At 40.6% G+C, this 23,273-nt stretch overlaps 1 protein-coding gene across 1 annotated transcript; it reads right to left on the bottom strand.

The window, feature by feature from the left end:
* Positions 1 to 820: 820 nt before the first annotated feature.
* On the bottom strand, positions 821 to 18,181 carry PGPEP1L (pyroglutamyl-peptidase I like). Its single transcript, XM_050903526.1, has 6 exons — positions 18,106 to 18,181; positions 12,491 to 12,639; positions 9,582 to 9,638; positions 2,697 to 2,813; positions 1,976 to 2,205; positions 821 to 989 (listed from the first exon to the last, which is right to left on the bottom strand). Exons 1-6 carry the CDS (start codon positions 18,179 to 18,181, stop codon positions 821 to 823), a joined length of 798 nt encoding a protein of 265 aa, XP_050759483.1.
* Between the last annotated feature and the right edge of the window lie 5,092 nt (positions 18,182 to 23,273).

Raw genomic sequence — 23,273 nt, 5'->3', positions numbered from 1 at the left:
GCCACAGCACAGTGCTTCCACGATTGCCTTTCTTGGGACAAGTCAGCTTTTTGATTTTGATGTCCAAGTCCCTGAATAGCCGTGACCTGTTCTGCGGAAAGACTCTTGTCTTAGTCCTTCCACAGAGCACAGCACAACGGTGTTTTCCTTTGGGACAGGCACCGAGCGTTTGGGGTAGGTGGTGGTTTCGGGCAGTTGAAACCCGAAGGACTAATAGCATTGCAGTTCCTGCTGGATCCGACTTGTTGTTTACTTTAAGTCACCCTGGGTTCGTAGCCCATTTCTGATGTGGAAACCAGCATTTAGGTCACTGGGAGAAGTATAAAACTTCACATAACGGGATCCCTGCGTGTGTTTTGTTTTCCGCCATATTTACATTTTTTTATGTGGGCACTGTGTATGGCTGAACTGTCTGGAGTTGGACAGGGGCTGAGGGGGCCTCTGTCGCATCCATCCAGCGCTGAATGTCCTTACGGCTGTAAGCATCCGTCTTGGTTCAGCAACGTCTTTCTAACCAGCAGAACTAGGATTAAGCATCTAAAATGTTTTAAGTCCACTTTCACGCCTTCTTAAATCTGAAGCAACCTTACCATCCTTAGCAATGCAGACTGCCAATCATTTGGTTTTTCTCTCAAGCTTTTTACACCAAAGAGAGATCTAAGCAGTTGTTTGGGTTTTGTAAGGAAATTGCACTGAAAATAACATGGAATATAAAGTCCTTTATGTAAGGTTTTTAAATAAGCTTTAGATTTGCTTCATTTAAGAGAGTAAGGAATTGCATTCTAAGAAATCCTCCTTTTTTTTCCTTATATGATCCATCTTACTCTCTTTCTTCCCCACACTGTTTTAACATTTCTAAGATAATTGTCTGTAATGCTTTTCCTAGAAGTTCTGCTGTTACTGAGCTGGATAGTGGAGGCACATGGATGAAAGCTGCTCTTCCATTGCCGTAATACAGAGAAGTGTAGTAGGTGTAATCACAGATGTACCTGCAATATTCAGAACAAAACAAAACCAGAAACCTGAATTAAGGAACAGTAAACTTTGATTAAATTTAAATATTCTTTAAGTAGCCAAACGAGATCTGGTTTATGAAATTATTAAAAACACACTTGCTTAGTGAATAAAGGAAATGCTGAAAGAAACCAAGTTTGAGAAACAAATGATCCTTATCTGATGGTTTGGTTTCTCAGACACCCACCCAGAAGGAACTTCAAATAAAAAAATCGTAAGACATGCATTCTTTTCTAGGCTTCTATAAGCTATGTGAGATGAGAAGGGTAGCACAGCCCGCTGGAAACTACAACCATGCCATTCTAGTAGATCACTTTAATACAGGTTTTTGGTGTAAGTCTTACAATCTCACCATCTGGAGGGTTTTTTTCTTATCACCCTGCCTTTTAAGTTGCAGGTGCAAATGCTGACATCAAGGGCCAAAATTAGCTGGTTGGTCTTTTTTGAAAATGAGATTATTTTCTGTTTTCTGTGTTTTCCTTTTAAATGAAGACTAGCATAATAGAAAATTGTTCAGTACTACTGAAACACACAATGAGATCACAGACATCGTTCTAGAGGTACCTGTAATTGCTCTGTTCTTCAGTGTGTGTATTTACATTTTGTATCCCTCCCAGTTGGGAAGAATAGATTAAAATCTACTACTAGTCAGTATTGCTTTCAGACTCTCTTAATAGCTCAGGTTTACTGGGGTTGTTAATCACAGGGTGTGCTGCGTTGAAACTTGTTTCTGTTGGAATTTACAAATCCATGGAAAAATATCTACTGGCTGTAGTTTTTCGTGAAGGCTGCTTTACATAAAATTTAAATTTATCCCAATTTCATACTTGTGCCCCACTGAAGACTTTGCTTCAAAGTGATTTTGGTTGGAGGAAAAGTCATTGCAAAGATTCTTCAAGGTTAACTGAGCTGATTGAGTTACTCCTGCTTTTACTGTGAGACGCCGATATGCAATGTTTACCTTCCCGCATCTCTGGAAAAGATGATATCAATCCCTTCCACTGAAATGTTTTTCCAGAGAGTCTTCATATTAATTGTAGATTCAATCTTTTCCGGGCCATCTAGCATGCAACAGCCACCTTCTGGGTGAAAACCACAAGCATCCATCTCTTGGTAGCCTTTGTTCTTCCCACACTGCTCAAGGATGATGAGTGCTTTGGCGGAGGAAGCCAGCCCAACGTGAACAGTAAGCTGTTTTTTCCCACCAGAGTGAATAACAGGAAATTAAAAGTGAGACCTGTTTTTAAAAACATGTGATGCAATAGTGCCAAGCATTGTGTGAAATACGAGCTTCAAGGTAGGGAGTCTTGCTGTAGCTCATGCCTAAAGAAAACTTCGATAGGAGATTATAAATGAGAACAGAATTATGCTTTAGTTTGTTTTTGTTGTGTCTAGTCAGCTCAGGACTTCAGAGCTGCGGTACCTTTTTTGCAGTTTATGGTGGGTTGGTTTTTTTTTCCTTTGTTCAGCATGCAGTTATGCTGTTTAAAAGGCACGGGGTTAAAGCAGCATGCTAATTATTGTGTGCTCCAAATTCCAGTTTGAAACCTTTATCACAGTTTTAATAGTCACTTCCCAGAGTTGTCTGATGCACATATTGTGCAACACTCTTTTGGAGGTCTTTTCAAAGATCCACTCAGAAGAAGAATATTCATAAATGAAGGCAACTTCTAATTACTCACCAGCGGCTGAAGAGTTGTCCATATCTTGAAGACTTGCTCCTTTGCTTTTTGGTAAACCACCGGCAGCTGCATGATGTGGAGATCTACGTTTTTACCAAGGCCTCTCTTGGACAGCTCCTGTGTTTGCAAAAAAGCCACCATGGACTTGTAAGAGCATTGGATTTCTCAGACTGCAATAAAGAAATCGGGCTGGTCCAACTGAGAAAACATCTGAAAAAGCAATGTAATGCTGACTAAGCCCGTGGTTCCTAAACTTTGGTCTGCAGTGAGATTCCTTTGTTTTGTGCTAGCTCCCCCTTTTTTAACTGGAAGAGACTAAAATGTGCTAAACAATTTCCTAATGTCATGTCCATGTGGAGCCATTGTTGTGTTTTCCAAAGGGATGCTCGGTCTCCAGTGGGTGGGAGCGATTATTGTTTAGGGACCGGTCCATGGGGAACCATGAAATGCAGGATCTCTCAGAAAAGGTCCACACTTGAAAGCATCTACATAGGCTTTGATATAGGTAAGAGCTGTTCCTCTGAAAGATCTGATAAACCTGCGCTATCAAGGGACACGAAGGAGAATTCACACTAGCTGTCCAGTCAAGTGACACGCGATCTGCTGACTTGTACTGGTTCAGGTAAGCTCTGCTGGAGGTGACTGTCGGCACAAGGAAGGTCACATTTAGAATGGGTTTAATTTATTTTTTTGGTCTAGAATATGTTTCCCTACTAAAAGGAAATGTCACTTACTGGAATGTTATTTCTCCGTCATTTACGTAGAGTTGAAGTTCCACATGGGACCTTTTCCCAAAGGAAACAAAAATTCTGCCCAGGATTGAGGTGAAAGAAAGAAAGCAGCAGATTGGCCAGGTGGTTGGAAGGTGGTCTGGAGAATAAACGTCACGTGGAAATGACTTGAAATTATTTTGTCAGTGGAATAGGGCTAACGAACAAGGCATAAGCCTCGAAGTAGAAGGTAGGCTGCTGCAGTGGCAGGGTGCAGAAGGAATTAATCTGAGGTAGAAAGCTTTGTCCCAGAGAAGTAAAATGGTGGTTGAAAATCCCGGTTGCATTTGAGTAGACCACTACCACAGGAGGGTACAGGTGAGGTTTCTGAGGGGGGGCATAGGCCAAAAGTCAGCAGCAGAGGTGTCTGATCAGCCCAAGAAACCTATAGCTTTTTATTAAATGTCATTGTCTTCTCAGGCTTTCAGTTCTCACTAAGGATACTCGTGTGGATGAGGCACATGGTTCTAAGCTGTGCTAACTGGGAAATTTGCCCTTCAACACTGGCTTCCTATATAAACTGTTCCAATTTTCTTGTCAGCGGAAACATTGATTAGCTGTGCTCAATAAACTATTTGACACAAGCAAGGAAACAATGCCTGCAGGGAAGTAAACACATTTGGAGAACAGTGCCAGCCTTTTTTCCTCTGGGCGCTGACAGTCTTTGAGAGACCATTGCATCATCTTGCTTAAGAATGCTGTACTGTGTCTTAGCTTCCAAAAAAGAAAATCCCAGCTGGTTCACAATTAGCATTTTCTTTTCTAAAGCATCTTTAATTTTAACATTTAATGAGATTCTTCCTTTTTGACTGTAAGGCTTAGAGGACTCGACTACCCATAACTTTGGTACAGAATGTGGAGACCCAAAGTAAGTTGTTAGGCTGTTCTCCTCTCGTGCTCTCTGGACTGACATTCTCTTGTCACCATTTGTCATGGGAGAAACACGCAGAAATACTTTTGCGCAGGACAAAACCGGAAGCTGGCCAATAGCAAACGGCTGAGAATTTGTGTCAAAGGAAGATAGTTCGCTATGTCCCAAGCAATTTCAGCATGTTGTAAATAATGTGTATTACTTTGTTGTCTAAGAATCCTAACCATGGGCTTATACCCCATTAGACCAGATGTTGTGCAAACATGGAACAAAAAAAAAAAAAAAAAAAAAATTGTTCCTTGGCTCAGCCAAGTCTCAGCCTTAACCAAAACCATTTTTGCATTTAAGGTGAGAGACTGAAGATGGTTAGAGGAGGATGACTGCATCTGGAAACTAGAGCTCAGACTGGTGAGATAATTCAGTAAACAAGTGCCTGTCTTTTGTAGTTGAAAGAGCAAAGGGAACTTCAAAGGAGGACAAAAGTTTTGGAGGACTTCTTTGTGGGAAAAGTGGTTCAAAAGAAAGCACGAAGATTCTTTGTTGGGAAGTTCTTCTAAAAGGGAAATCAGCATTATCAGCTGATGACCTTGAGTTGTTGGTGAGTTGTGGTCATAGTCCCGGACCACTGGCGTTCTGGCTCGTGTTGTTACACAGCCCTCCCCGAAGAGAAGTGATTTGCACAGAACAGTTGTGCTTGGATGCGGTGGTTGTGTGTCACGTGGGGTGTTAGAAGCACCTTGAACTGTTAGAAAACTCCAGAAAATTTCACTGAACTGGCCTGAGTTTTCACTGATTTGGGTGGACAGGAAGGGGGGAGGAGGGCAGGGGGCTGCATGGGTTCGTTTTGTGAACCTCATTCAAAAAGGCTTGTGTTGGTGCAGAAAGAAAACCAGAAGGTATCGGTTGACCCAGTCAGTCTGCAAGTATGTTGCAAACAAAGTTTGTTTGGTTTTTTGGTGGTGTTTTGTTTTGGGTTTTTTTAATCCTGCAGATACCTTTTTAGAGCTTTAGGGATGTAAGAAAGTTCCAGAACAGAAATGAAGGCACTAACTAGCAATGTCTTCTTAGTTTTGCAGATGATGAAATTAAAGCAGAGAGGGAGAGAGACAGAGATTAAATGACAAATTTCCAAAGAGCACTTCATCAGTGGCAGGATGAAAACTGTACTCAGAGATCCGATCCTCATCTCCCGATAGCAAACATAGTTCCCAGAAGCAGTTGGAAATGTGACCTGTTCTTTGCACTAACAGTTTAACTACCATGAATGTTGTCACTCAACTTACATTTGTGCCCTATTAACTGGGGACTTTGACCTTGATGGTAGACTGCCCTGATAGGTTATTTAGCTGCCAAGTTGCGGACAGGAGTTTCTGGAGGAGACACAGAAACAGGGTCAGATCAAGGGTTATTAGGTGGGACCGTCAGTCTGTAATATGGAATAAATAATTCAGGGGATCTGGGATTCTGAGGGTCCCACGTGGTGCTGAAGAACTAACACATCACGGTAACTCAATGTGATCTGTCAGCAAATGCAGAGTAAATACTTGGTGGTGTTTTCCTTTAGAGAGAATGTCCTGTGTAACCCGAGTTAAAAGTGCTGCTGGTGGAGCTTTTGTGCATATTTTAGGAGGGTATTTCAGGTGAGTAGAGTTACGAGAACCATGAAAAACTTAGTGAGACAGATTTCTAAAAGAGAAGCTGTCTTTCTGGTGCTAGACAACCATGTTGGGCCATGTGATGGTGTCTGTAAAAGCTCTGAAGCTTTTCTCGACGATCCTGAATTGTCAGGTTCACCTGTACTTTCAGATCCATTTGACTACCCTTTTCCCTGAACACTCGAGGGGTACTTGCTGAGGAATGAGAACTCCGTGGATGCAATGCTGATGGATGCCTTGTGTGTGAGTCATCTTGTGCCGTGATGAGAACTTGGGTTCACGCAAAAACAACAGAGTACTCATATTCTTGGAAATTTATGTTTTCATATTATAAAACAGGCAATGTGGGACAATGTACTGCTACATAGTATCAATAAGAAATCCAAGAATTCAGCACAAATACTCTTTCTAAATCAGCAGAAATAGAGATTTGGAGAGTTTTATTAACGTGTATCATCTGATTCCTAGGGATTTCAGAAAATGGAAATTGGCTTATTCACCAAGAAGGTAGTAGTAAATAGTTAATTTGTAAGAGAAACAATATCACACAACCATTTTTCTGAGTGCCCAAAGAGGGCATAGAAAGGATGCAACTATCGGAATGGGCTGTGTGCTCACTGGATCAATCTCTGATCCTCCCTACAGCAAGAAAAGAGGTTCAGGCAAACAGCTGATCCCATCAGCAAGGCAGAGTGCAACCACATCTTACGGAGAAGCTGGTAACAGTGATTTTAAGGAAGCAGTTGTGCGTAAGAGCAGGTACTGCTCACAGAAGTGAAGCCACTGCTCATTGGCAAAGACTCCATTTCAAAAAGCATGGAGGGCAAGGCTATGCTTTGAGAATTTGGACCCTGGAACTCCTGTTACATGTATTTTTACAGGATTTTGGATGCTTTTGGTATGAGGACCCTTCTGGGATGTGAACTCTTAAGATTACATGTATCAGTGTTACAACATCAGTGAGGGTGCCATGGTATCCAGGCTTTTGATAAGAACCTGATCTTTTTGATTGATTGTATATGAATCTCTCATGGGCTGGATGTTGGTTTTGATAAGAACATTTTGAGGTAGTAATTAGGATAGTTCTGGATAATGCTACAAAGGCATTAAGCCTGAGCAGTCGTGTTTAGTAGCTCTGGTCTGGCTGCTCAGTACTTTCTTGAGGATGAGTTTGACTGTACTCTTGCTTGGTTCTCAGAGAAGAGACTCGGCAGGAGGGCTTCATGTCACTTTAGTGATCCATGCAGGATCCCCAAGCCAAGACAGGATTACTTCCAGATGTAAATACTAAATTTTGCTATCTTTAATGTATGTGCATAAGCTTCCTGAAGACCATAGGGCTACTCTTGTGAACAAAGACAATGGAACAATACCGTGAGACTGGTATTTAGCATGGAGAAGCCTATCAAAATTCAAAGTAGTTCCAGATTTGCAGCAAATTTCCCTGAATTGTCTGGATTAACCACCTTTGCCAGGGAATAGGAAACCAAAGCAGCATCCCCAGTATGAATACAAATTAATTCCACACAGAGGGTGTCACATCAGAGGGAAGTGGATTTGTTCTCCTCCATACACAAGGACTGACATCTGTTTCGTTATGGAATGCTGTAGCCCTTGTTATATAACTTCCTGGAGTAGCCAGCACGTGGCATTGTTACAGAAAACTCATCTCATCGGCGCTTTTTCGCTTTAGGCTGTTTTGCTTGCAGATAAAGAAGGTGTTTTATTTTCAGCCAGAAGAGGAGGATCTTGCACCCAAAATTAGAACCAATAGGAATCAGGAAATAATGAGCAAGAACATTGTCAACTGATAAATATTTGTGGTTTAGGACACATGTCAAGTTGGACTTAAGATAATTTATGGGTGACCTGTGATGACTAGGGTGTGGAAAGGTATCACAGAAGTATTTTTGTTTCTTGTTAGCCTATAGGGATAACATCCCTCATGACTTTGAGTGGGTAATAGATTTATTCTACCAAACACCAAGTTGCACTCAGCATTCTTCACCCAACAAAGCTAGAATAGAAAATATGTATGGGTTGGTGGAGTTGCTATAGCTTTGGTCTTTGGAAAAATGTACTAGCGCCTTGTTTTTCAATCGTCTTGGCTTGATGGCACTTTGTTTTCAAGACAGACCTTCAGTAGCTGTCACCAAAACTTGTAATATGGTTATAGTCCTGTAGAGTCGTCTTTCTATCACTACTAATACTTTCCTGTAGCTACCTTTTTCATTTCAGTGTCCAGAAGAATTTAAATATTTATGGGCTTATTTTAGTCTCCATAATAGAAAATAGTCCCCTCAGTTTGTTTTACAAGTCTTGTTTTCCATTTTTACAAGTATTATTTGTCATTTCTTGCAGATATTGGACCAATCTTCCCATTCAGTTTTACTGTCTTGACTGTTCCCCAACTAGTTTCAGATTTCATTGTGTTAACCTTCTTTCTACCTTGGAATTGCTAAGAACTTGTGTGAAAGACCCTCTCAAAATAACTCTGTTCATAAATACCTTGTGAGAGTAACTGAACTCAAGGAAAGGCCCTTGTCTGTGCTAGAGAGAATGAATGAACCTTGTATGCGACTTGTACACGTACTCAGCAAATCTCTGCAGCTGTTCCTACTGTTTGAACATATATACTATGACCTTTCACACTTTACATTGAGCTAGAGTACTAAAGTGCCAAACTAGTAAATTATTTCATTGTAGCAGATATACTCTTGCATACGATGGTTGGGTATTTATTTTGTAAGACATATTTAAAGACAGAAGTTATGCTATTGTTAAAACTTAGACAATATTTTAAAAACGAGTAATCCTGTTCCTGAAAAAAATCTATTTCTGGAAATTTTTGGTGTGTCCCAAGAAATGTAGGTTCACACAAACAATAATTTGAAAATAAACAATTGTAACAAAAGTTTATGCTGAAAGCCAGGTATCCAAACCACATCTTTGTATCACCCAACTAAATCTAATACACATATTTAGGAAATAAGCAGGAATTTTCAAGACTCCATCTTAGACCTGTTATTGCTAGTCAAGGTGTATGGAGGGGGAAGATATCTGAATGACCTTGTTTTCAATTTTAACTGTAGACTTCACTGTCATTTGAAAGTGGAAGCCAAAGCTGAAATGTGAAAACATACTTAGAATTGGCATGCTGTAGGTTTTGTGTTCCTGAAGTAGGCAGTAAGAACTCAATAGGCTACACTTCTATGAGAAGGAAATCACCTCACGCAGACATGATAAAATGAGTTGTGGTACGAGATGATCTGTTTACTGAAGACAGAGATAACCTGTGCAATATGTATTAGTTGCAGAGAAGGCACCCTGGGTAAAAAAATATCCTTTCATAAAATCAAGAATAACATTTTGAAAAGTGCTTAAATGGCACAAAAAAAAAAATCTTGCAAATAAAATAATGTTTCACTTCTTAATTATCCTCTTTCTTCCATGTTGGGAGTCTGCTCCATGAGGCACAATTCTGTTTAATGAGTCATGTGAAATAACTTCTTTGAAGGGAACTGAAAACAGTTTGTATTGGCATCTCCACAAAATAAAAAACCTCCCTCCCTTTTTTTTTTATGCTTACCTTCACTGCTTCCCAGCTAGAATTAACCAGGTATTGTCTAAAGGGACCAAAACCTGAAAAGAAAGAAAGGTGCTTTTAACCTATGCTTGCTCTGCAATTGTAGATTAGGTGCCGACATGTACGCGCGCACGTATTTGTTCTTTACCATCACATTTTTGGTTATGGAGGTTGAGTTTTTTAGATAGGATTTAGCCTTTATAACACTTAAAGGAGTAGTATTTTCGCTTTTCTATATGCACCGATATAAGAACTAATCCTGCAATCTTCATTCATGTCAAGGCTTACTTATGAGATAACCTTGACTGAAGCTGGTAAATGTACTGGAGCCAATAGGACAGATCAGGTAAATGATGATTTTGGGCAAGGATCATCGTCTGTAGAAATGCCACTACTAAAAGATCTGGTGTTAAATACTCCCAGGTTACAGTCAATGTACCATTCTTATTGTTAAAGCTCATGAAGATACACATATTTAATGAAAATATTTGAAAGAGTAAAATTTTATTTCATTTGTAATTTTTTTTTTAATCCCAAGTAATGAAAACTTAAGTTTTCTGTCAGGAAAAATGGGCTTTTTGTGGTGCTGGGCAAAATCTCTTCCTTCACTTTTTCCCCACAGGAAAGAGAGGAAGAAAGGGAAAAGGACTCTTTGAATCCAAAGTACTACATTTAATTTTATGCATCCTTCCTTGTGAAAGACTTTTTTTAAATAAAAAGGAAAAAAACTCATTTTGAGCTAGATGGACATTTTGTCATGAAAAAGTTTGATGGAAAACTCCCACTATCTTTACTAATCTCAATTACTGTTCTCAATCCAGAGTGTCACCAAGTCTTAGATACTAGGTGGCAGGAAAATGAGTTTGTGAAATGGTTTTAATGCTGTAACTCTGAAATATTTAAAAACCCTTAAATGAACAAATAAATACTTGACAGCATATAATTGCTATTTTGCACAGTGAAAGGTACTTGTATGTGGGGACAATTAAGCCTAAATGCGGGCTTATGACAGCTTAATTAATGCTAGACTTTAAGCATTTCTTAATTTGTTAATACTTATAACTGCTCAATCTTTTCTCTTTAATATTATGAGAAGCCTGATGGTGCTAATATTTTTGACAATGTTTTCCCCAGGTTTAAGTTTGTACTATGGGGAAGGAACAAGGGAAATAATACTCATTTCACATTAACAGAGAACATAAAACCTCACTAGTCCCACTCTGCTTTCAGAGCAAAATTAGGGTGACACCTACTCCATTTTGAAGCTGTAATTGTTGTGCATGTTTGTGTACCTGTGTGTGCAGAACTGTAGAATTATAATAAAGTTATTAAATAGCTCACAATGAAATACATGCATCTCAGTGGTGGCCGTAAGACACTACTGCTTAGGATAAAATTGTTCTATGAAAAGAAAGGACTAAATGTAAGAGTTTTACAGTGCTGAAATACCTGCAACAACTTGGAGAGCTAACTGGCTGAAAAGCATTAAGCACTATATAATAAACTGGGCTCACTGCCAGCAGGTTTATATTAAGAGCCGGTGAAAATGTGACAGAGGCATGCTGTGATAATCTCTGTAACAGCCTAAAGATGCACCTGTGTCTTTAACGGGACACACTACCCTAAAACTATTTGAACAAGTAGATTTCTGCACCTAAATGGCTATCTAAGGGGAGGAAAAAACTAATAGGGTGCTAAGAAGTGTGCCCATCAAGGGTATGTGCCATAAATATCATAGGAGAGAACCAGATTGTCAGCCTTTTAAGAGGTTAGCAAATATCTCTTGCTCTCTCCTGCGCTCCCATTCAGCTCAACTGCAGTTATGTCTAGAGCAAGCCAAACTAGTCCTGCCTATCTTGCAGCTATTAAAAAAAGAAAAAAAAAAAGTGTTTAATTGAAAACAGCAAGATGCAAATCTCTTTGATGTAGCTTCAACCTCATTCCTATGTCCTGAGATGACCTGCAGTGGAAAATTATCCAGCAACTCACGTGTCAAGATATGTGTAATGATTGCCTTTAGATGAGCCAGTGGCAACAAGAGGAATAGGGAGTAGCAGCATTCCTTAAGAGCTTTAACCTTTTAAAGCTCAGAAGTCTCTAGCTTGTGGTTCTGCTACTGTGATTCAGCAGTAGTTATAGCCAGCAAGAGAAACTCCAAATTTGGTCCCTTGTGCTGCGTGTTCAGGCATGTTCCTTTGGTATATTTAAATTTAATGGTCTAGTTTAGCAGTGATGAGGCAGCATCTCCTGTTTAACTGTCCCTTACCTTGCCATGAAACTGAGACCCTGAAACTTGCCATGTGTTGCTCTAATTCTGGACACTGACTATGTGACATTGTGATGCAACCTGGTTTTCTTGCTTCAGAGCTCCTTTTGGGTAAGCTTTATCTAATACTAGCCTGCACTGCCTTGAGCTATGTGGTTTGGATCAGAGGGAATGTCAACAAAGATTAAAACATGCAGAGAATGAACAACAAACCAAACTGGATGGCAGTAAAGAGGGCAGACTGCAGTCTGTTTCCTCTGACATGCATCTGATTTTTCTTAGGAAGGCACAGCAGCAAGTTATTTTCCATTTGGAATTGTTAGTATGACCATTTGCTACTGTTTTTCCCTCCAAGGAACTGTTTACGACAAAGATCAAGCATATGTGCATACCATCTCTAGCTAAAAGAAGAATAAAATAAAAATCTTACCAGTTACAACCACAGTGTTGGAATTTGAATCCATGAAATCTGTGCTCCAGAAGGTGAAATCTTGTCTTTCAGTTCCAAACAGTATTATAATTCATGCATCTGTGGCAAACTTCTTCCTGTGGGGCACCTTTTTTCCTTCAAACTGTGATGTGTCTGGATTCACATGACAGGGATGATTTGTCATGCATGTAACTTTCAAAGCAAAAATTGTTAGGTCTGTATTAAAGATAGAAGTCTGGCTGGCTGGCTGACTGACTGGGACTGCCCCAAACTTCCTTTCTTCAGGCATGCAATAGTATTTAGGAAGAACAGGAAAGGCTTAAAGAAACTTCTTGCAAAATATCCAGCAATATTTTTCATCAGAAACCTGTTTATGTACAAGTAAGCAGAAAATTAATTGAATCAATTTTATTATATCTCTGTGGATATTCTATTTTTAGCACAGTTGTAATTCACTTTAATCCTGAGGAATGACTTAACTACAAAAGCATATCTGTCTATTTCCACCGTTCTTAGACCTTTTCTTACTGAGTTGAAAAACTCAGGGGTAACTTTGCTGTTCCTCTTCATAGCAGTTATCTAATTTACTAACCCTGATCTTTATCTTAGCTCTTTATAAAAGAGTCCAAGCACCTCACACTTTTAAAACCAAACACCAATAGGAAAATGTGTGTATTTGCTAAACCAAAGCATTTACTCAGTGATATCCTTGAATAGGCAACATGTTAAAAAAATCTCTCTCCAACTTGCAAGGTCAAAGTAACTCTAGAAGCTGGGTTATAGCTTCCCGAAACTGCTGAGTTTAATAGTTGGTCTGACTTCATTAAACTGAAGCATGAGAACCGATAGGAGGGGCCTGAAATCAAAACATATGCACATTGTCACTGCCCAAAACAAAAGCATATGAAAGTTCTCTTGGGAATTATAACTATGTGGGCAGAGGGTTTCGCTGGGTCTTGTTTTGAGTAGGAAGTGTATGCGTGTGCATGTGAGAGAGAGGGAGGGAGGGGAGAAACATGCTAAGAATAGAAAGCCACTATATAATCTCAAGAGAGCTGGTAATTGAGAGACCTTAAGAAAAAAAAAAACCTCTGAAGAAATATCTTGGATTGGGTGGTGGCTGAATGAGGTTTGGAGCTATGAGCTGTGTCTGTCATTTAAATCCTCCTGTGCTGAGACACAAAGAAATTTGTGGATTCTTTTAAATAAAAAGACCCTGATTCCACCATCCATTTCTTCCCCCGACTAAAACAACTTGCAAAACTATATTTTGCTAGCCGCTGAGGCAGAGGGAGCAGCTAATACCGTAAACACAGAACTCTGCAGCTTTAAATAAGGCAAAATCTGCCACTGACATCAGTGAATTACACATAAAATTCTACAATCTTTCATTCTCCTATGTCAATTAAGATTTTTATCAATTATTTTTTCTGTGTGACCAGTTAGTACAACTCTTCCTATGATACTGAACAGGACAATGGCATACTAGTCTTCTCATAGTTATTTCTGAGTTGTGTTTTTGTTGGTTTTTTTAATCTAAGTACAGGATGGTCTAATGAACAAAGCATATGCAAGGAATAAAGCAAGATTTAAGGTCTATAGTTGCTTAATTAATTTTCTGCATGAGAAATAATGTGTTTTGTTTGGGACGCTATGGCTGCTTTATAGATATATACGAAGGGTATTGCTTGAATGCTGTAAAATACTAGGTATTTTATTAGACATTCTTGTATAGCGTAGATGTAAGTCTATTAGATCCATGCACTCTGAAACAACTGATGTTATCTGTTTGGACTGTAGTACTAGTTTTCAAAGTTTTCACAACTTTTCACTACTGGCAAAAGAGAGTAGAAAAAATATAGAGCAAGGAAGATTATTTCACTAATTCTTTATGAAGAAGCTGATAGAAATCCGGGGGGAAAAACCCTCCAAGACTCATCAGTTAAGTATTGTCTTCAACAGTTAAGTTAGTCCCTTTCCATAAGTAGAGGTTTGCTGATTTGGTAGTAAAGATTCCGAGACCTTTCCAGTGTTGTTATATGCTTGTGCAAATGTGGGAGGAATGCTAGTGGTTTGAATAAACCAGGAATTTGACAGAGTGCACTGAAATTAATTTTTGCACTGATTTAATGGATTGCTTCTGTTCCCAAGCTTTATGTGCATGGTAGTATACTTGGAGGAATAATGCATGTATTGCAGCTGCGTTCCATTTCTGTAACAAGCAGAAAATAAAGGATATGGTAGTTCAAAAAGAATAAGAAAAATCTTCTGGTCAGGCCTAAGTTCTACTGAGAATTTTATTCAGAATTGAAACCTTTTCTTTCCTCTAACATTTCTTCAGCTAAGTCGAAGCTACTCTTGAAACTTTTGTGAAAGTATGATTGTAGCTTTAATATTAGCACTCACATGTGTATATGTGCCCGTAACAATAGATACCCGAGTCACTGGATATTTGAGGTCTGTGCAAATTAATCTCCCCATCCATAATTAAGAAACTAAGCCCTAGATATTTGAAGGCAAGTCACAGACACAGCTGACTCAGCTGAACACTGGTTGTTTTTCTTCTTGCTATACACAAATGTGATTGGCATGGCACTCGTCTTGAGGTGAAGAAGAAATGGAAGCAACTCAACTATGAAAGCCCGGGTTATCACCTTGAATATTTTTCTGTACAGTTATCTGATACATTTAAAAATTATTTGAACTGCTGAGTAAGAGAAAAATATATTTTCTGCAAATGCATTCTGACTGCATTGCAGAACTGCCAGAACACTGCTCGAGTAGCTTTTTAGTACTGACGGTAACAAGAACTGAATATGGCCCATCATTTAGAAACAGCTCTTTAATTTTTATCTCTTATATTATTACTTACATATAGATTTTTTATTTCTTGTTATTGGCAGGCACTGACCAATGTTTTAAACTGTTAAGTAGAAGTGTTTAATATATTCCAATTTTTATCTCAGCTCTTCAACATTTAATGAGAGGAGGGAGAAATCAAGCTGTTATGCTATTTAACATTAAACTATAATGGGATTTTAAATAGGAATTTCAGGATCTAACACTCTATATTTCTTTTCCATTCTAATAAAAATAAATGATCCTCAGGAAAGCCTGAAGCTGGTCTTTAGGTAGATGGAATGCAATGTCACAAAAAGAGGAGACAAACATTTCACTGTAAAGCTCTCTGTTCCCTGTGGACCAATGCCTCTTCTATAACAAACTCCATAGAAATGGTAAAAGGAAAAATCTAACCGCAATTTCACTTATCTTTTTTTGGATAGAAAGTGTTATAGATTTTGTGTTGTTGCCTTATTTGTATTAGTTCTTCTGCAGTTGATACCATTGGTGTATACCTAGTGCTTAGCAATAATGGAAAAAATTGAAATTGTATATAATTTAAATGTAGCCAAGCTTTTGGGTGGCTGTTATAATTTCAGTTCTGGTCGTCTTGCAGTATTGGCAAAAACTAACTGCTGTGTATGGACAGATTTTTTAATTTTATTTTTAATAGTTTATAATAGTTTAATGCAGGGAGAAAGTACTTTAGCAGGAGAGCATGCAACTCATGATCAATGGGTTGCTTTTGTTCAGGCATCATTCACCATGCACAAAGAGACTCTGCAAGCAGGATACACACAATTTAAGTAATTATTTATCAGCTAATATGCAAAATAGATAGCTAGGACTAACAGATTACCAGGCTAAACAGTAATATCCTTACCACTCCTGATAAGAAAACTGATGAGTCTTAGCTGGCCAGGAAGTTTCCAATATGCTGGGGAAAGCTGGTCTCTGCCATTTCTTGGTATGGGCTGATCCTCAGCATTACTTGAGTTATCTTTGCATTTTCTGCTTTTCTTTCCTTCTTTATCTTTTCTCTTGAATCTTTTACCAGCTAACTACTGTCATCCCAACAACAGCATTACTGTGACTTTAGCTTCTTATCTTTCATGGCTTTAGCTCATGTACTTTCTCATAGCTTAACAATTTTCTCAGTAAAACTCAGGCAAGGTCACACAGCAATGCTGCATCAAACTAGGCCTTGGACCATGGCACAGCCAAATCTATGGGCTGAGTGTGATATAAGGAATAGTGGAAGGTACAAAGCTTCAAGTGATCATGAGAACGTGCTGAAATCCACTGATGCGCTGTAAAGCGTGGTTGTGTGACATCTGCTTTTTTGGAGCGTCAGTGCATGCGCTGAGATCGCTTTGTCCTGTTGAGGAAAGAAAATACAAATCTACTTTAGTATGTGTTTTTAAACCTTCTGAAAGCAGGAGCATCCTTATGGAGTTTTTGGTCACTGTGCTGACAGGCAATGGAGTCTGTAACAATAATCTGAAGCACTCGGTGCTGTCTTGAAACCTTGTCTCCAGGTCACAGCGGCGTTCCCGGATGGGGTAAGTGCAAAGGTAAGTTTGTTTCTTTGCAAAAGTACTGCTATTTCCACGTACTTTTCACCTCTTTGACCTTGATACTTGTATCTGCTATTTTAAAAATAATTACGCGATCGTACATTCGGAGCAGGAAGGCTCCCAGGAGTCGACACCCAGATTCTACTTTCTCCTTCTGACAACTGTGTGTTTGTTTTAATCTCTGTACCTCGGTTTTATGGTTTGTACTAACGAACAGGAGGCTGCTCGCCTAGGTTTTCCAAAAGCCTCTTTCACATTGACAATGGTCACTGCAGTAGATGGCTGAAGAATGCTATAAAAATGTCATTTTTTATACTTATTTTCCCTTGTAAACCTTCTACCTCTGTCACCCGAGTTTAAAGAAACTGGCGTTAGCTCTATGGTTTGTCATTCTGTGCCTTTCCAATGAAGAATTTGGAACTCGTGTTCGGAGTTTTATAAGTTAAGACTCAGGCCTGGGTTGGCACTTGCCGAAGGCCGGGCCTCGATGGCGGAGGACGAGGGCTGCCCCCTCAGCCTGCGGCCACCTTGCCGGGAGCTTGCGGCCAGCTTCCCCTCGCCTCTCCAGCCTTCGCCTCTACAGAAACTTCGCCGGACCGTTTACCCCCGACCGCCATCCCCGCTTTTCCTCTCAGCCGAGCCCCGGCCCGCCCGGCAGCTGACCCCCGCGTCCCGCCCCTCCGAGCCCGCCCTCCACGGCTGCCGGCGCGGGAGCGGGCTGCACCGCCACCCCGTCCGGGGCGGGGGCGGGCCGCGGCGGCGGGAGCCCGCCTCAGAGGAAGTGATGGAGGCCGAGGGAGGAGGAAGAGCCGCCGCTGGTAAGAGGGGAGGGAGAGCGCTCGGGAGCTCTCCCGCGGCCCGGCCTCCTCTCCCCCCGCCGCGCCGGCCCCTGCCCCGTCTCTCCCCTCACGCCGCCTCCTCACGGCGGCCGCCCCGCTCGCTTCGCCTCCCTCCTGCTCTTGCCCTCACGCCGGGCCGGCTGCCCACCCGCAGAGGCTGGACGGCGGTGCCTGGCTGACGCACCGCCCGCCCGGGCTGTCCGGGGGCGCCGCCGGCGCCAGCCCGCCCCTCCTGTGAGGAGCCCGCGGCGTGTCCCCCCCCCTGCCGCGCCGAAATGGCGGGCTCCCCGCGGCACCGCGGCCAGGCTTTCCAGAAGCGGCCAAAACGCCGCAAAATACTCGGGCCTTTCCAGGAAAACTTTGCTCAGTCGCCTGCGGTCATGACCGGGCGAGCCCCGGCTCTTCATTGCCGTGCTCCCAGCGCCCTGCTTTCACAGGATCGCTTGAGGGACATGGTCCAGTCCGACCCCCCCTGCACAAAGCAGGGTCGACCAGAGCAGGCTGCTACAGGTTTTTTTGCCCTTTTCCCAAGCGTGCAGGTAACTTTCCCAGGTTTTAGGCTAGTCCAAACCTGTCCTGAAGCAGAGAGGAACCAGCCTGATGATTTCTGTCAGCTTTGGTTTGGCGGGTGATGCTGGTGAAAGGCTCATCTCCAAACGCCTGTTTCCCGTGTGTGTTTAGAGGTCTCACAGCACAGGTGTGCAAGTTTAGGACTTTAATGGCTATGTACTTGAGAACTACCGAAGAGCAGAGGGAATACTGTGTAAAAATACTTCTACATTTTTAAGGCCAAATCTCAGGCAGCATCAGCAAGCGTTTACCCGAACTGAGCAAAAACGTGGTTTAACAAAAGAAGTGTGGTTTAACAGGGACAAAAGGAGCAGTAAACACATTGCTTCTTGACCACAGAAGAATAATTAGTTGGATTATTTTGGTGTAGAGATGAGATATAAAAGGTCTTCTATACTGCAGAGTACTTACCCTTTCATTAAAAAGTATTCAGTAAAAACGTTCTTTGCTAATCATGAGCTGACTGTAGAACAAGAAATACATGGTCTCTAATGATGATTTTTTTGGGAAAAAAGCCACTCCCCTCATCTCCTTTCAGCAGAAGTTAATTTACTGGTGTTTCTGACAGTAGGCAAAGAGCTGCTCTGCCCAGCAGAGGCCAATAGAGAGAGCTCAGCCATTCAGTACGTGGTGGACTTAGGCTGCTTTGAAATGAACAGACATTATGTTAGTTCCCAAATGGCAATGCTCCTAGTGCTTAGTAAGGGAGCTGATTTTAGGACAGGTGGATCTCCTGCACATGCTCCACCACGGATTTCCAAGGGAGTCTGGCGTGTGTAGTGTTCCTGGTTTATATTTGACTAGGAGCACTTCCAAGAATCTCTGTTCACGCACTTATTTGGATAAGGGCCCATTGCATCACCTCAGTTAGCTTTTGCACTGCTTTCCCTCCTGCTCTGTTTTTATACTCTTCTTTCTTAATTTGTCACGCTAGCAGGTAAATGGAGAGAAAGTGAATTTATCTTCTGAAACACATTTTAAGTTGCTGCCATTTATCTAAAGCACCTACTTCATCCCCTTCAGTAAAATAATGATGTTGTTCATTAGTTCCTCTAGCTGCTCATGGCTAAATGCACCGTAGTCAGATCGCTCTATTTTCTCCCTCCTATCAGCCACTTATGAAAGTCAAACATTTGTAATAATGCTATTGGTTTTTTTTGGAAGACTCTCAATTCTGCTGATGTTTTTAAATAAAATATCTCTAGATGAATGGGACTTGGTTTTTCATGTCCAAGCAAGCATTGTACTGTTGGGCACTTCAGTTAATTTTCCCCCTGACTTTTTCATTACTCTCATTTTGAAAGTTTAGAATAGTTCTTCTTCCATCCCCTTCCTCTTTTGGGACAGCTGCTATTGTTTTTAGGTATCGTCCGAGTTTTGGCTTGGTTATTTAATTGGATATACCTATGTTTAAAATAATTATGGAACAATTAGCAATAGGTTGAATATACAGCACACTTTAAGAGCATATTGGAGTCAGCTGTTAGCTCTTCTTGTGCAAATGGTGCTTTTCAGTTTATGTTGTGCTGTAATTGAGATGCTACAACTAGGTCTTGAGGTCTGTTCCTGTAACTTTTTCACAGGGCAAGACTGCTTACACTTCCAGGTTTCTAAGACCCTTTATAGGTCCTAGGCAAACCTTACCGTTGAGAAGCAGGCCAGCAGTTGACCTAGAACTAGAGGTTCTTGTTTTAAATTCAGTCTTGTCACAAGTTCTTTTTGATTTTAGAACACCTTGAAAGTCAGACTTGTAAGTGTTAACCATCTAACAGCAAGGCTAGGAAGGACGTTCACTGAGTAACAATGTGTACGCGACTCTGGAGCCTGAGAAATAGTTAATTACTGCATGAGAAACCTGTACGTCTAGTTTAACAATTGCATTAATGAAGGCTTAAATTTCCATCTGTCTGTCTAGGAAGATGGCAATCTCCCTGCCCTCCATGAAATCCATGTTAATCAGTTTACAGGCAGGAGGTCAGCAGCCTGGAAGGTGGAACCATAAAATTCAGGTAGCATATAGGCACTATATCATGAATGTGGCCCCAAACATCTAGAAAAGCTACTCAAAGCTCTAAGATGAGACTGATCAACAACCATACGCCTTCAGTATAACTAAAATTTCATGTATGGAACAGGCAGAATTTTACTCTGACTGAGGAGTGTGTGTATCTAAGAGGTAAGGGCTGTCATAACCTCCTTGCTTTCTATGCCACAGGTAAGGCAAGTTACTGAAACCTTGCTTTCTTTAACATAAACATGTAGTTATGGTCTAGAAGGAAAGAAAACAGGAAACAAAATCCTAACTACTTCCCTCAAAGAAAAAATACAGTCCAAAACCCTGCAAAGAAACCTGAGTCCCTTTCCATAATAGCACTGCAGTGAATACACTCCTTCCCTTGGGGAAGAGTATGAGAAAACAAACAACACAAGAGAAAGTCTAGCCCATTTAAATTTGCAAGTGGGAGGTGTGCAGACATTATGGTTGTGAGTACGTTTTAAGAACCTACGTAGAACAGGGTGGTATGTATTTTCCACATTGTATAATGGTTGCGTACTGAAAGACTCCCAAACACTTCACGTGGCAATTCACAGTTCTGGTGTGTTGTCTTTGCAAGATGATTGGCAGACCCTCAGGTTGCACATATCTGAAGTAAACTGTGTCCTGCTCAGTTACTGAGAGGTCTGTGGATGCTTAAAAATGTTGTGTTTGTAACCTTTGAAACTGCTGTCTGGTGGCTGGTCTTTATAGTATGACTGATAACAGATGGCAAATGGCTCCGCTGATGTAATTCTTGCTAGTGTTTCATTCCAGTGAAGTTGCACAGTTTCAAAATCTCAGAAAATGCCTCCATATTTTTTCTGCATAATGATTTCAAGCCAAACTAAATAAAAACATTTTATATTATTCAAATTCCCATGGTGTCATGTGACATTTTTGTAATGATTGCCTTGCAGCAGTTTCAGATAAGTGCACGTTTGGTAGCAATTTAAGGCCTGTGTCCTTTAAGTAATGCTTATTAGTACGTAACAGATGCCATTTAGAAACATTATGCCTTTTAATAGGCTCTGCTTTTAGACTTCATGTTCTCATTCCAGGCAGACTGTGGATCAGGCAAGCTTGGAGGTATGCTGTCGTTTATGCAAAGCCTAAGTCAATTTTCTGCTCTGAAGTCAAGCCATGTGTTTTTCCTTGTTTCTTCCATTCTGGTCATAGCTGCCTTGCTGTGTTTTTCCCCCTAGTCATATCTTTGGCTGATTGTCAAGCCATTACAATCAAAACCTTTTGCATTTTTAACCACCAGCAGTGGTTTCTTTTGTCCTTACAGAAGAGCCTTTGTAAACTGAATTTGAACACTCTTAGCCTTACTGTCAGGAGCATAGCAAGCACAGCCCTCTGTTGCCAGCCTGTCCTTCCTTCTCTGCTTCTTCCTCCTCCCAAAAGGAGAAAAAGGGAAAAGCAGAGTCATGCTGATTTTGGAGCACCTTTAAAGACATATAGAATAGCTGACACAACGGCACAGAGAAACAAGAGAGATGTTTACATATTTCCTCCACTACTTGCAGCTGTTTATTAAAGCAAGTTCCGAGACCAGGCTAAGAGGCTTGTGATAGCTAGTGCAGGTGAAAATTTAGCAAAGTGGAAATTACTGGTTGGAAGGGATTATTTTTGTTTCTTTCCTTTTTTCCTCAAATTAATTGCTTTATTTTGAGATTATTCTGGCGGTACAAATTGCTTCTTGCAAGTAATTTGGAGAAAGGCTGCTGGGCTTTCTTAGGCAGACTTATGCACTCTACTGGTGGGAGCAGTAGATCTGTTAGATGTAATACATTTGCAACTCAAATTATGTGGTATCTGAAACTAGTATCCCTGAAAAACTAGACAGTTGTCTCATATTTTCATCGCTACTTCGTTTGTTTGGGAAACATTGTCCTTTCTTATAGCAAACCAGGGCTTTCAGGTATTTTTGGTATGCCACACATATTGCCATAGTTTGTATGACATGAAGATAAGGGCTGTGTGTAGTGCGGCCTTAGGTTTCTCACACCTGCTTGGAATGATGGTATTAATAGGGAAATGTGTTTAATGTGGCACTTAAATGCTAGCTGTGGTGCCAGGTTGTGACAGTGGGTGTTTCAGTAATAATTTTACATGCTCCTTGGTCTTAAAATACAGCTATTTTCTGAAACTGTCCTAACTGTCAGTTTGTCTGGCTTCTCCCCACAGGATGAAATCATCATCATGCTAGACCGTTTGCCAAACTCAGTTGTCATTCCCTGCCATTTCACTATTCCTTGTTTATCACTATGGGAGACATAGTCTTCCTCTTTTCCCTTAAGTTATAGGATGACTTTTGACCAATGCTTCCTCCTTTCTGTTTTCCATCCTTGTAAAGGATTGGATTACCACTATCTACAGTTGAACTTGTGATTCATAAAATCTCTACTGCTGTTCACAGAATCTTTTCTGTCATTTTCCTTTCAAATCAGCCTCTCTGAATAATGAAAATACTTCAGTGATGTATATTTCAGTGTCATTCAGGGCCTCCCATTTCTTCTTTGCTTAGGTTTTAAGACTCAAACTCTAATTTGAGGTCAGGCCTGGACTATGAACTTCTGCTGGCATAGCTATTTTGTCTATAGGTGTGATGAAGTGAGATGTAGCACTGACATAACTTCTGCAAAAAGCCCCTGATATGGACACAGTCATTCTGGAAAACTTGTATATTTTTCTTGTGTATTTTATTTTGTTCAGGGGGTAGACAAATAATTAAGCTGACAAATTTAGGTTTTTTTCTTACATATGTAAGAAAATCCATACCACTGCCTTCAGCAGTTGAAGTTAGACTTTTCCAGGAACATTTCTGCCCATTTCTTGGTTGTATGAAAAACAGTACTTATCAAGAACTTGATTCTGATGTTCACAGGTTCAGAGGTATTAGCAGCAATCCCACTGAATCAATGGAATTTCCTTGAGGAAAACCTGATGTGAACATGAACCTTAAAGCCTTAATTAGTTACAATCCTGAATGTCCCTTTTCTTTAGGACTGCATCTTCTCTGAGTTGTTCTGTAAGCTCCTTCCTTCTTTTTTACATCTAAACTCTGTGAAAAAGAGAGTTAAACGTGCAGAAGTATGAATTCCTGACATGTCATAGTTACAGCTGGTAGCACT

Source organism: Gymnogyps californianus, chromosome 11 (assembly GCF_018139145.2).
Source record: "Gymnogyps californianus isolate 813 chromosome 11, ASM1813914v2, whole genome shotgun sequence".
Lineage (NCBI taxonomy): Eukaryota > Metazoa > Chordata > Aves > Accipitriformes > Cathartidae > Gymnogyps > Gymnogyps californianus.
Note: the sequence above shows the minus strand (reverse complement) of the source record. Positions and strands in the feature narration are given on the sequence as shown.

Excerpts from the sequence above, each read along its gene's own strand:
- PGPEP1L (XM_050903526.1), bottom strand. The coding sequence starts at position 18,181 with ATGAGCCTTTCACCAGCATCACCCGCCAAACCAAAGCTGACAGAAATC. Across the intron at positions 9,639-12,490 it reads GACTTCTATCTTTAATACAG|TCAGGTTTTGGTCCCTTTAG; the intron begins ACCTAACAATTT and ends CTTTCTTTCTTT. Across the intron at positions 990-1,975 it reads TTTTCCAGAGATGCGGGAAG|GTACATCTGTGATTACACCT; the intron begins GTAAACATTGCA and ends TGAATATTGCAG.